At 42.2% G+C, this 14,391-nt stretch overlaps 1 protein-coding gene across 1 annotated transcript in view; it reads right to left on the reverse strand.

Moving 5' to 3' along the window:
- Nucleotides 1-598: 598 nt before the first annotated feature.
- Nucleotides 599-14,391, reverse strand: part of mRpS14 (mitochondrial ribosomal protein S14) — a 71,084-nt gene continuing 57,291 nt past the window's right edge. The window contains exon 3 of the mRNA XM_083129779.1: nucleotides 599-1,484. Coding sequence (XP_082985905.1) covers nucleotides 1,302-1,484 — 183 coding nt within the window. The 3' untranslated portion in view covers nucleotides 599-1,301. The remainder of the gene's footprint in view (nucleotides 1,485-14,391) is intronic.

A 14,391-nucleotide genomic window follows, 5' to 3' on the forward strand; every position in this document is an offset into this window, starting at 1 on the left:
CACTTTCAGCTAATGTTGCTTCAGTTCGAAAGGTTGCATTTACTTCTAAGGGTTGGTTCCCAAGAGCCACGTGTCGCTACCATTTCAAAGCTCTGTTAAACAGGATACATACACATTCACGTAATACGTATACTTCTGCATGTGTGTTGTGAACAGTAAAGATTTTTAATTGTCCTGAAACATCGAATATTTTGTTGTTTCATATTTTATGAGATCAACATTTTAATTGAGACACAAACATGTCAAAGCCTGTTTTAAGTCAATTTCATGGTCATTAGGACTTCACATTTAGTTTTAACCCTAGCTTGCCTGTGCCGTAGTAGACACTTACATACCAGGTGGCGACTCCCAGGCCACACTTTGTCTTATCACTAAATTTCAAGAAACCATTTTATAATTGAATCACCGCTTCCTTTGCTGATTATATATGTGCAGTTATTTATTAATTATAATAATTACAAATATTACTATCATTAATAAAAAAAATAATAACCAATTATTTCATGAGTCTCTCACATATATTTTATCAGAAAATCCATAATAATTTTTATTAATGATTTTTAGTTTGCAGAAGTGCAGTTGTTTATTAAATATGATAATTACAATAATTGCCATTATAACCAACCAATTGTACACTGTCACTGACTGGCATCAGTGTCTCAAATAAGACACATTCAAAGATGGCGCCTGATATGTTCCCAAAGTTCATTTTGCCTCTTAATTACATAACATTTATGTTTTTATAAACAAAAGTAATAGAGAAATATTGGGAACATCCTAGGAAACGAATGTAATTTATTTTCAAACAGTTGTAAAACATACATAATAGAGGTTTTGGGCCTGGAAGGCCCTACACGGTAAGCTAGGGTTAAAATTGTATCTGAACCACTATGCAATATGTGTCCACTGGGATTGGCCAATATCTGTCTCTTGACTGCTACATCATTTAAATTTATTTTAGCTAGTTGTAAAATACGTCACTACAAACCTGTAAACTCATAATAGTAACTTCAAGTGAAATAGGTTAACTGTAATTGGTAAAAAGCCAAAATTTCAGTTTTTTCCCCCAAAAAGTCAGCTTTTTATCGAAAAAAAAAACCGCCTCTTCAAAAAAGCCGGCTTTTTATTGGAAAAAACCGCCCCTTCAAAAAAGCCGGCTTTTTTGCAACTCTGTTCCTCATTTACATGGAAGATGAGAAATCGGCACACAAATGTACAAAGACATTACTTTATTGTTTCCTTTTCACTACTTAAATAATAAACAAGAAAAGGCACAGGTCCAACACTATCACATATGTATTTCACCACATAGCCCTTTGCACTCCTGCTAGTTTATTATAGTCTGCTAAATGCCTGAACACAATCCTACTGAGTCTCCATCTGTGAACAACACCACGTGGTCTAGACGTCAAAGCACATCTCTTTGTTAGCCTCGACATGCAGGAGTCACGAGGAAAAGCTGCAATTTCCTGATCTGCTATTTCCTGCAATGAAAAGTTTATGTATCAGTCAAGAAACTCACGTTTTCACTGTATTCAAACATATGGAAAACTATTATCATTACAAATTAATGATGGCTTTGAAAGTAATTCTAGAACGTTACTATGTTTTTGTGGTACACTTTCACTAGACATTTGTAAATTGGACAACTCGAAATAACAACTCTTTTTTCTTAAATATTTAATTTACAAAAATAGGAAGACAGACAATTAGAATAATAATTTTTAGCCTATGTATGATAAAAGTTGCTCGCCAACTGAAAGTACTAGGGAGTTCACCACAACACATACACAGAAGTGGTGTGATAACATTCCTGCCATTAGGGTTCTAGGGTTAACTTTCTCTTTTGAAAAAGAGGCGATGGAGGTTCTTTGGTAGTTTGTTCTTGAGTGAACAGTGCGTAGTCACAAAATTTTCACAGGGTTGTATGCTAAGTTTTGTGAAATGATAAGTGGAGGTCATGTTTTCATAAACTTTGAATTATGTTTGCAATAAAATGGATGAAACCAAGTAACTTTACAAAAAAGTCAGTCATGTTAGAATACTGATGATCTACCCACAAAAGAGGCACACTACATAAGAGTAGGCATTTTTAAAAGAGAAAAAGACGTGAAACATATATTTTAATGATTGCCTTTAAATGTAAATGCTACAGTACAGGATGTTATTGTATTTCATTTTCTTGAAATTGCATTTGTGAATTATCAGTTTGAAAACTTAATAATAATGCCAATTACACAAAAAAATTAAAACTTGAAATGAGCTTATGTTACTCAAGACCGGAATACAAGGTTATGTTAAAATTAACTGCACACTTTTACAAAATTATTGCAGCACCCAAATGGGGATAGAATGCTGACGTGCATAATTTATTCACACCCTCTCCCCTTCTCAATATCATGTTCCCTGACCATGAGAAACAAAAAATATTTACCGTAATAAGCTCACAGAGGTAATGGCCAAATTACATAAATAAATACACTAATTATAAGCTTAACAAGAGGGTAATAACCTACAGTCTTGGGGATGAATGATGATTACATGAAAATGAAGGTCACATGCAAAGGAATACCCATGAAGGAAACTATTCGTGAATAGATTTTGAGCTACGAGCTATCACTGAAGTAGTGCTATGGCATGTTCTTTCACTTCATCTCACCTTACAATGAATGGAAAAGTATCAGACATTCTTTTTAATCATCAGAATGCATAAATAACAATAGTTCTGATGAAATGTTTGGACTTTTCATTATTTTTGGGGTCGCCCAAATACAACACTGTCTTTCAAATGAAACCACTACAGTAACTGACGTTTACGTGGGTGGTGATGAAACTGGTCTACTATCCAACCCTTTCCTGGAAACTGACAGAGCTGATTTCAAGTTACAAAAAAGCTGAAAGCTCGTTATTTTTACTGTTAATAACAGAAATAAATTTCAGTTAATATTTCAATACAATAACCAAAATTAAAACTTGATTCAAAGCACTGAGTATAAAATACAGAAAGCAGGTTATGTTTTTTCATGTTCTGCCATTCAATCCAAAGAATAAATGGTTCCACAGTTTTCAAAATTCCAAAAATAAGAAACTTTTTATAAGCTTTTTCTTGAACAAAGTGTGTAAAAGTTAACAAGAACAGTGGCACAGGAATGTACCCCCTTTCGATAATTTGAGAGACGCAACTTACACATTAAGAATTTTCTTGAAAATAGAGATGGTAATGAGACAAAAAAAGTCCCTGTTTCCTCAAATTCCGAGACGAGACTGAAATAAATATCTACAACATCAAAGCGAGACGATTTCGTTTGAAACTCTGGTATCATATTTGAAGAAATTGCTTAAAATACATTTATATTACTATATGACTTATCCAGACATACCAAGCGTATATCTTATTGATTTTTCAAGTAAATCGTATACAGGGTGATTCTAAAGGTATAGTACAAACGAAAACCACAGATACCTCCCATGAAATAGAGACGAAATTTCCTCTTCCACTTTGCCGAGAGATGCCTCCGTGAGAAGCTAGACAACGCCGAAAACGTGTGAAAATGAACTTCACACCTCTGTACAGCCAGTACCAGTGAAGATAGAAAGGCGGAACAAACGAAGTCAAAAGGAACACCAAAGTCGCCCATCCGAAAAACACTAGGCGGCAGCTGCGCAACGCATGCGCATGGGGTTCCACAAAGGAAATAGGAGTGTCCCGCAAGACAAGTGAAGGGAAAGGGTAGCGATCGACAACGGTAGGGAGAAAAGAAGCTATGAAGCATGAAGTAACAATTGCACAGCGGGAAACAAACACCATGACTGAAGCAGTGCAGTCGAGAAAAGTAGTGCGGGATTGCAGAACCACGGGAGGAGGACGTAGGATGTAAAAACACACCGAGAATGCAAGCAAAGTGGTCCGTGACACTCGACAGGCAACAGACGCGTACATGGTTTGGTGCAGAAATGGCGGCGCTGGCGGTGCAGCGCAAGGGGAGTCCCCAAAACACAGTGGGGAGACACCACAGCAAGAACAAAGCACGGTGCAACAAAAGAGAAAGAGGACCGGACGGGGAATGGTACCTGCCAAGGAGACAACAAATGCGGGACGAGGGATTCCCCGTAGCAGCGCCGAGGGGATGTCACACAGAGGTCGTGCGCCAGAAGGACAAACACAGAAACTACGGGCACAGGAGGTTATTGCTAATGAAAGGTGCACGTACAGATAGGACCACGTACCCCGTACTGACGTTGTAACAAACGTCGTGATGGGGCCCAATCAGCCTCTTAGAAATGAAGCCGGAGGCACATCGCTGGGTGGGAGCGGGCGAAAGGCTGCTGGAGTGTCGTACGGACCCCACCACTCCGTACGGTGGACGACACTAATGGACGAGGTCGGAATGTTTCCATCCCGATCACCAGGTCCACCGTTCCCAGACCTGACGCGGCTGCTTGCTTCCGAGCGCAACCCCAGCCGAACAACTCGAGTCCCTCCTCGGCCGCAGCCTTCCGCTCCGAAACCAAGCGTGGCCTCACACCACCGCAGCCGCACACTGCCGCGTGGGTGTGAGACCGGGCCGAGCAAGGCTGGACAGATAAACTGCGTGGGACAATCGTGTAATGAAGCTACGTGGGGGTATGCACGTCTGTTCAACTGCTGGGTTACCCCACATTGGTGTACACAAACACCACACGCTCGTACGTAGTGCTCCCCGTCGGCTCGAGCAAAACGGACGAAGTACGTGTTGTGGGTGAATGGGGCAAGAATGAAGGACGCTACATGTGTTCCACGATGACAAGGCCCCAGAGTACATGGCCCCACCTGACGGCAGTGGTCAGGTAGTGAAGAGCACAGGCACGGGTGGCTCAGGAACGTCAGCTGATTGTACCACAGCGCCGTGCGGACGTGTGGGCTGATTGGAAGTGTAGCGTCAGGGAGCGTGTCAGTGAAAGAGCCGGTGCGGTGGTGGTGTGCTTGACGTACGACAATTGAGTACGTTGTTTCGAAGCCGTTGTGACCAGTGTGTGTGTGTGTGACACCTGTGCACTGCAGTACAGTATTCCATAATTGGCACTATCCTCACCGTACCATGGAACGCTACACATTTGTAGAACTGAGGGACATGCATTTTGTCTACGGCCTTGCAGATGGCAATGGCCGAGCAGCTGCACGCCTTTATCGCGGACGGTATCCGGAGAGGCGACAACCCGACAGCAGGTTGTTTTCGAACGTGCACCGTACCCTTGGTGAATCGGGTGTGTTACGTGCAGGCCATCATGTCGGTCACCCAAGACATGTGCGCACCGCGGCGGTCGAGGAGGACGTACTTGCTCGCGTGGACGACACACCGTCCACTAGCACCCGTAGCATTGCACGTGCAGTGGGAGTATCACAGTCGACAGTGTGGCGTGTCCTTCATGATGATCTGCTGCATCCCTATCATCCACAGCGAGTCCACGCGTTGCAGGCTGGGGATTACCCACGACGTGTGGAATTCTGTCAACGACTGTTGCAGTTTTGTACCGACGATCCCCGTTTTTTGCGCCATGTGCTTTTCACGGACGAGGCAACATTCACCCGTGAGGGCATCTTCAATTGCCGAAACAGCCATGTGTGGGATTATGAAAATCCACATGCAGCAGTCGAGGTGCACCATCAGACCCAGTTTGCAGTGAATATCAGGGCAGGTATCATCGATGAACAGATTATCGGTCCATACCTGCTGCCACCACGTTTAAATGGCCGCCTCTATCGCACCTTTCTTGCATCAGTCCTTCCAGAGCTGCTAGAAGATGTACCCCTCAACGTGCGACATCGTATGTGGTTTCAATTGGATGGAGCGCCTGCACATTTTGATGGCACAGTGCGAACCCTTTTGCACCGTACCTACCCACAGCGCTGGATCGGCAGAGAGGGCCCCGTCCCCTGGCCCGCCCGTTCGCCTGACCTAACACCAATGGATTTCTTCTTGTGGGGCCATGTGAAAACACTCGTCTACGAGACCCCGGTGCCTGACAAGGAAACATTGGTAGCGCGGATACTTGCAGCATCGGCCGAGGTGCGTACCATGCCAGGGATTTTTGATAGGGTTCGCCAGAATTTCCTGCGACGCTGCAATGCCTGCATTGAATGTGGTGGTCGTCAATTTGAGCAACTTTTGTAACAACGTCAGTCCGGGGTACGACTACGTACTACGTACTATTCCTATCTGTAAGTGCACCTTTGCGTGGCAATAAACCTCCTGTGCCCGTAGTTGCTGTGTTTGTCCTGCTGGCGCACGACCTCTGTGTGACATCCCCTCGGTGCTGCTACGGGGAATCCCTCGTCCCGTATTTGTTGTCTCCTTGGCAGGTACCATTCCCCGTCCGGTCCTCTTTCTCTTTTGTTGAACCGTGCTTTGTTCTTGCTGCGGTGTCTCCCCACTGTGTTTGGGGACTCCCCACGCGCTGCATGTGTTTGTTTCCCGCTGTGCAATTGTTACTTCATGCTTCACTGCTTCTTTTGTCCCTACCGTTGTCGATCGCTACCCTTTCCCTTCACTTGTCTTGCGGGACACTCCTATTTCCTTTGTGGAACCCCATGCGCATGCGTTGCGCAGCTGCCGCCTAGTGTTTTTCGGATGGGCGACTTTGGTGTTCCTTTTGACTTCGTTTGTTCCGCCTTTCTATCTTCACTGGTACTGGCTGTACAGAGGTGTGAAGTTCATTTTCACACGTTTTCGGCGTTGTCTAGCTTCTCACGGAGGCATCTCTCGGCAAAGTGGAAGGGGAACTTTCGTCTCTATTTCATGGGAGGTATCTGTGGTTTTCGTTTGTACTATACCTTTAGAATCACCCTGTATATTGTTTACCGTAATTGCAAAGTGAATCCATTTGTGACAATTGCGAGCCTGTGATGCCCGGTTTCATCTATTCAGGATAAAATTCCATATTTCGACTTTCCGCAGCGTCGAAACAAGTTGTAAAGCAGAGAAACGTTATTAAGAAAAGTCTTTCCTTCAATGACATATATTGATGAGGGAGACTGAGCAAACGTTAAAATCCATGCTAATACGTTGTAAAACGCTGAGTGGTGACAACAATGTACGTGTTGCTTATACTAAACATTTCGTGGGTCAGGACGAAATATTTCGCCTTGTAATCAAGGTGTTTCACATACACAGTGCTTTGGATTCCACTTTAAACTGTAAATTCAGTATCGATTAGCCTATCTGACTTAAAGTGAATCCAGAATAAGCTTTAACAACGTCTGAGTGGAAACCGAAACAAAAATAAACACAAACAAGAACGAGAAGGACCTCACCAACCACACACAAGACGAGATGAGAATGTGACAATTCTCGACTCGTCGCATCGCGATATCATTCCTACGTGAAATGAAATGTTTCCTAGACATAAAAACAGGGTGCAATTTGCGATTTTATCAGAGGAGGGAGGATTTATTTTTACCTTGTATTAGGTATACTTACAATTGGACATTAATTGCTAAAAATTTAATTTTGATATCGAATGTAACACAAAAGCCATTTTAAGTTAAACTCTAAAGTCAAACTGTAAGAAAATTACATTAGTCAGATAAATACACAAGATAAATGAGACACACTGCAGATTCGCCGGTTTGCCAGTTGGCTTGTCATGGGCACTGTGATACTTAGGTTTGATCCAATTTCTTGCAAATTTTTCTGCATGAAAGCAATGCACTGGGGGTCTAAGGAAAGGAAAAGTAGGTACAAAACTTCTAAAGGATTTCTCTAATGATTTAAGACGATGTTTATGGCATTGAACCCGTTTTCATATTCAGCTGTAGATACTGGTAAATTTTGGGATTGGAATCACAAGGTCTTTGAGTGAGATGGGAATGTTTGAGTGATTGGTTTGGTTTATTTTACTTCACATTTCTTCCACTAATCGCGAAGATGATGATGAGTGATGATATTATGAAATTGATGAAAGGACACTCACAAATAACACCTACTCCCAGGCCGGGATTCTAACCCGGGACTTCTGGCGTCGTAGCACGATATCGTATCGTACCCAAGGTATTGGGTGAGATGTATAAAGTCTTAGCATAGCAGGTAGCAGAGATAGGAATGCTGAATAAGTAATCAGACAAAGGTTGGGTGATTGACTTGGAAGGCGTATGTGGCATGAGTGTTGGAATTGTCAGGAGGTGTGATCAGTGGGCGAGAATACGAGAGAGAGTAAGGTCTGCGGATTGTGAGAGAGAAGAAAAGTGGAGAACGATTATTGGACGATGGTGTGTGATTGAATCGATGTCTGACAGGGAGGTCAGACAAGTGACATTTGAGAGGACAAGTGTAGGAACAATCATCATCTATTTGTACGGCAAGTAATATCCTTTTCTAAACCAATCCATATCGGTTCAGTCATGGAGAGTATAAAACCCATATCTAACCTAAGTTAATTTCTATCGCCATTCCTTTAAATGTAACCTCTTGCATTTATCACATTTAGGTCAAGCGAGTGATAGCCATCTGAGAGATGAATGAGAAATAACTACATCACCCAATTCAATCTAGAGGTTCTTGGTTCGATCCCAAACGCAGCATGGGAGTTGCGTTACGATATGCTAACTACTCCGCCACGGAGGCCGGCGAAATGGGAATGTGTTTTGGATTTTCTTTGTAGATGTGATAAAGACTATTTCATTATTATTATTATTTAACTGTCACGCGCACATGCTTTTGCTTACTTTAAAGTTCACATTTTCACATAAACGAGAAACTGACATGTCACCTTAAAACACACGCAAGTATTTGCTTTTAATACCGCTACATATGAAAAGAAACCTTGACCGACTCTTCATATTGTCCAGCAAAGATGGAAAAGAATAAAACAACTTTCGAGAGTATGATTTTCCTTGCTTACTCCGACATCTGAAGGATTTTGAATTTGTATTTGTAATGATCGTACTTTCAGTGCTTGAAGAGCGTCATTAGGTACAGGTAATTATATAACAAACAAATGCTTTATCAAATGTTTTACAAATGTTCCAAAGTTTGACCTCTAACAAGTAGATCGGGGACCATCTCAACCCAGTTTTTTTTTCAATACAACGCCCTCTAGATATGTGAGTAAATATCGAATATAAGGCTTCTAAAAGGCATTGGATGTGGTATGTAGTATGGGACTTTAAAATTAATGAACTGGACTGAAGTGGAATTCTAAGTATATAAATATGATATATTCAATAATATGGTATGTATATCCAGTGGGTGACATGATCCTTGTTGGGATGGCCCAAGATAGAGGAGGGTGGAATCCTCCTTACCCCCTTTAATCTCACACTGTCGAACTACTGATTTTCCGTTCCATTAAATTCAAGATGGGCACAGGAGGAGGTCCAGAGCTTCGGAATTGTTATCTGGTCTTAAAATCTGTTTTCTAAATAAAGCAAACAAATAAAAATCATTTATGCAAATTTTGCATTTATAAAAAGGAAATACGTGTGAGCTGTTCTAAAATGGAATATTTCCCATGGCTTCACATTATACCTAGGTATAGGTAGGTTCATGTGGAGTACATACACCGTGTGAGGCACCTAAAAGTACCACCTGAAATAGCGAAGAAACCAGAAACAGTAGCGATGTGAGGTTTGCGGGAAACAATAATATCAAATGGGGCTCGTAAATCGGAGGTATGGGGTGGGTCGAAAAATATCGACAAATGGGGCATCTGGAGCAAAGTCATATTTTTTTAAATGGAACGATATACAATAACATGCATAATATAAAAGAGCACACGCAGAGAAACACAACGCCGTTGGTCTCATGCACCTACTGCACATAGGAACGAAGATATGGCCATGTGAAAATATGTAAACAAACAAACAAGTGGCCCACTTGACCGTCAGTACCACGGCATGTACAAGTATGAGATATCGGAAGCCATTGGACAAGATGAAGACAGAACGTGTTAAAGGAAGAAAAAATACAGTAGACATCGTCAGCACCATGTATTAGACAGTGTTACAGCATAATGAAAATGACCATGACAGTATGTCGAAGAACCACTGCGTAAGAAGCGAAAACCTGTCAAAGTGGTGGCCGTCAGCTGCGATACAGGCAACGAGGCGCCCACGCAAAGATCGTTGCACAGAATGTCGCATCTCGTAGGGAATGTCCCTACAGGCCGCAGTAATGCGGTGTTGCATATCCTCTGGAGTTGTTGGCACATCCTGGTAGACAATGTCCTTCAGCTTTCCCCACAGGAAAAAGTCTAACGGTGCTAAATCTGGGGAACGAGCCGGCCATTTGACAGGCCCTCCACGTCCAATTCAACGATTTGGAAATGTATTTTCCACACATGCTGTAGTGCGTCTTGCACTGTGAGCTGGGCACCCGTCATGTTGGTACCACATGTCCCTCCTTGTCTGAAGTGGTATGTCCTCCAATAGTACAGGCAGTTCATGTTGTAAAAACTGTATGTATCGGTCAGCATTCAGTGTCCCTTGTATAAAAAAAGGGCCAATGAGATGTTCACCCACTATACCACACCACACGTTCACACTCCATGGGCGCTGGCGTTCCACTTGGCGAAGCCAATGTGGATTTGTCACCGACCAACAGTGCATGTTCCTTAGGTTGACATTTCCATGATTGGTAAAAGTTGCCTCGTCAGTGAAGAGGATACGTGACAAATCGGGTGTGTCGTGTCGTAACAACCATGTGGAAAACCGAACACGGTCCACAAAATCATTCCCGTGAAGTTCCTGATGGAGGGAGATATGATATGGGTGAAACTTGTGTGTGTGTGCAGAATGCGCAATACACTTCGCTGACTCATCCCAGCATCCCTGGCAATTTCACGGGAGCTAACGTGCGGATTCACAGCAACAGCGGCGAGAACATTTGTTGCACCTGCCTCACCTGTAGTTGGCTTGTTCCGCACACGTGCTCGTGGTGTTACACTTCCGGTGTCTCTTAATTTAATAAATAACTTACCAAACAGACGTCGAGATGACTGTCGTCTGTCCGGATATCTCTCTGCGTACACACGGTAGGCTTCTGAGGCATTCTTTCGGCATTCCCCATAAATCAGGATCATGTCCGCTTTTTCTATGTTTGTGAACACCATAATCTTCGCTCTTACCACTACGACTGCTTGCTATGAACTAACACGATCTCGTGGACCTGCTATCAAAACTTGCTCTGCGTAAAGGCAGTTCTGTCAGGCACCTGAGAAGTCTTACATGCCGTGGTACTGACGGTCAAGTGGGCCACTTGTTTGTTTGTTTACATATTTTCACATGGCCATATCTTCGTTCCTATGTGCAGTAGATGCATGAGACCAACGGCGTTGTGTTTCTCTGCGTGTGCTCTTTTATATTATGCATGTTATTGTATATCGTTCCATTTAAAAAAAATATGACTTTGCTCCAGATGCCCCATTTGTCGATATTTTTCGACCCACCCCATACCTCCGATTTACGAGCCCCATTTGATATTATTGTTTCCCGCAAACCTCACATCGCTACTGTTTCTGGTTTCTTCGCTATTTCAGGTGGTACTTTTAGGTGCCTCACGCGGTATATATATGGGAGGATGAATTTTGTACCCCCCAAATAAAATACGTTCCTGTGCCACTGAACAAGAAACTAGAATAACTGTATTTCAGTATGCAAACTATGTAAGATGTGAAAAGATAATGAAAAATAATTGTGCTGAATATTCATTCATTTGGTGGATCGAGTAAAATTCTCCCAGAGCGAGGGTATAATAATACATTTGGAATAAAATTGCTTTACTTTTTATTAACTTATAGTAGTGATTGAACAATAATAATAATAATAACCATGATAATCATTATTGCTATTATTTCTACTATTAAGTTTTATAAATTGGCTGACACCCTACAAAATGTTCTGGTGACGCCCATGGAAGTGTGCATCAACGCTCACTTATCTCCAGTCCTGGACTTGAAAGTGGCAACTTTGGTGACAAGATTGAAGCCGACCGCTTCACACTTGACAACCAAAGCGACACAAACATTAAGTTTCCTTGTGCATGATATAATTTTTGCAGGTGCATAGGTTTATTATAATGTACTGAAAAATAATGCTAATTTTGAATTTGAATTTGAATTTGAATTTAAAATTTTGGGAGCGTCAGCACTTAGGCTATTTTGCTCCCGTCACATTATACGGGGTCCAGCCCCTTACCATTACAAATTACAACTCAAACGTTGCATAACTAAAACTTTAAAACCTTAAAATGTTCTGACTTGTTAAAAGCTGAGGCTGTAAACGCGCACTCAGCACACACATGGACATAAAACAGGACAACACACACAAAATTATACTGGCCATAGCGCCAGTCGCCAGAGCCTCGTTAGTCTCTTGTCCAGGGTGCACTACATGGAAGTGAGGTTGACTTTTGGGTGCACTACGTGGAAGCAGCACCCCTTACACCCCAATGCTAATTTTAGATGGCCACATTAGTGGAAAAAAAGAACGTCTCCTTACATGCATGCAACCATGGCCAGATAATCGAGTACTCACTACCATTGACGGATGTAATACTACATAATACATTTGTTGTATTCCAACAAACAAAAAATGTTCGATCAACACAGGGTACTAACAGAATCCTTCAGTGGATCTGTACAATACCATTTTCCAAATGGCTAAAGAATAAAATAAAGTTTAACACAAATTAAGCTAATCGGAACTGGATTTGCTGGAAACTGGAATCTGCGGCGCCGGAAATTGAATATTGGACGTCTCGATTACAAAACAATCACATAATATTACGTCAATGTAGGATAAAGTATGGAGAGAGAGATTACACGCAAACTTTCTTTAATGAAGATAAATCAAAAATATCTAGGTCACACACATATACAAGTTTTTCCGAAGTTTGTGACAGTTTTGTTCTTGAAAATAAATTCTCTACATTTATTTCCTTTTCAAATCGTTGCTAATAATCTTACAAGCACTGTACGTAGAACTGCGTGCGCGTTGCAAAAACTGCAAACGCTATCGGCTAGGAATCAAGAAGCCCCAGGCTCGATTTCCAGTGGAGGTAGCCTCTCCGATGTTATTGATGTTGTAACGTCATCGCCTTGAAATATGCAAGTCCAGTCTCGATTAGCTTATCGCAAAGCGGACATAAAACAAAAGTGGCTGCATTTAATATGTAGAAAATCTACACATTATACAGGGTGAGTCAAAAGTCTGACAACGTCTGCCATCTTGGTGACTGCCATCTTGGATCCAACTTCATTTCTTTAAATGGGAAGGGGGGTATGTGTGGTATCGTTTTGGGCTAAAATATCACCAGGAATTAAGTGGTGAAGTCAGATTTATGAAAACTTTAATGATAAGGAAGTTATAGGCAAATTAAAGTTACACAATGTGTTCAATATGTTGTCCTTCTTGTGCTATGCACATGTTGAGACGGTTCTCCCATGCTCTGTGGACACGGAGCAATAGCTCAGGTGTGATATGTGCACAGGTATCCAGTATCCGTTGCTCCAAGTGACCCACATCCCGAATCTTTTCGGCATACACGATTGACTTCACATGACCCCACAGGTAAAAATCAAGTGGGGCAAATCTGGTGATAGGGGAGGCCATTCCACTGGCCCACGTCGACCAGGGAACTGGAGGTGCAGATAGTGACGAACCTGTCGCCCATAATAAGGGGGTGCCCCATCCTTCTGTAAATATGAGGGGAAGCTGCCATCCTCCGTCGAAACTGACGAAAAAATGTGTTCTTCTAACAATTGCAAGTAGCCCTCTGCATTTAAATTGTCATGAATGAAGAATGGGCCAATGATTAATGTCCCCCCAGATCCCGGCCCGCACCATAACCTTCCCAGCACCAACCATATTGCTCGGATCTCTCCACAACGTGTACTCGGAGGACCAATACAGCATGTTCTGTTTATTCACTTCCCCATTCACATAAAAATCTGCTTCATCAAAATTCAGAATATGCAGTGCAAAGTGTGGGTCCTGGCGAATTTGCTCTACAGCCCATTCACAAAACTGCACTCTCCTACCACTGTAACGTGCGACACTGGGTTCCGTTCGTTGAAATCACGAGTTACAGAACGGGCACTTCTGCCCCCCACCTTGCATATGCCCATAACTTCATTATCATTAAGTTTTCATAAATCTGACTTCACCACTGACTTCCTGGTGAAATTCTAGCCCAAAACGATACCCCGAATGCATCCTTTCCCATTTAAAGAAATGAAGTTGGATCCAAGATGGCAGACGTTGTCATGACATGCACCAAAAAAGTTTTCCCCCTAGGCCTAACATTTTACTACCATGACCAATTGCTGTAATCTACATCCCCTTTCATTTTATAAGGGGTGGTCAGGGACTTTTGACTCACGCTGTATTTCCAATGTTACGTCCTATGATATACTTAT

The sequence above is a fragment of the Lepisma saccharinum genome, chromosome 10 (genome assembly GCF_977018435.1).
Source record: "Lepisma saccharinum chromosome 10, izLepSacc3.1, whole genome shotgun sequence".
NCBI lineage: Eukaryota > Metazoa > Arthropoda > Insecta > Zygentoma > Lepismatidae > Lepisma > Lepisma saccharinum.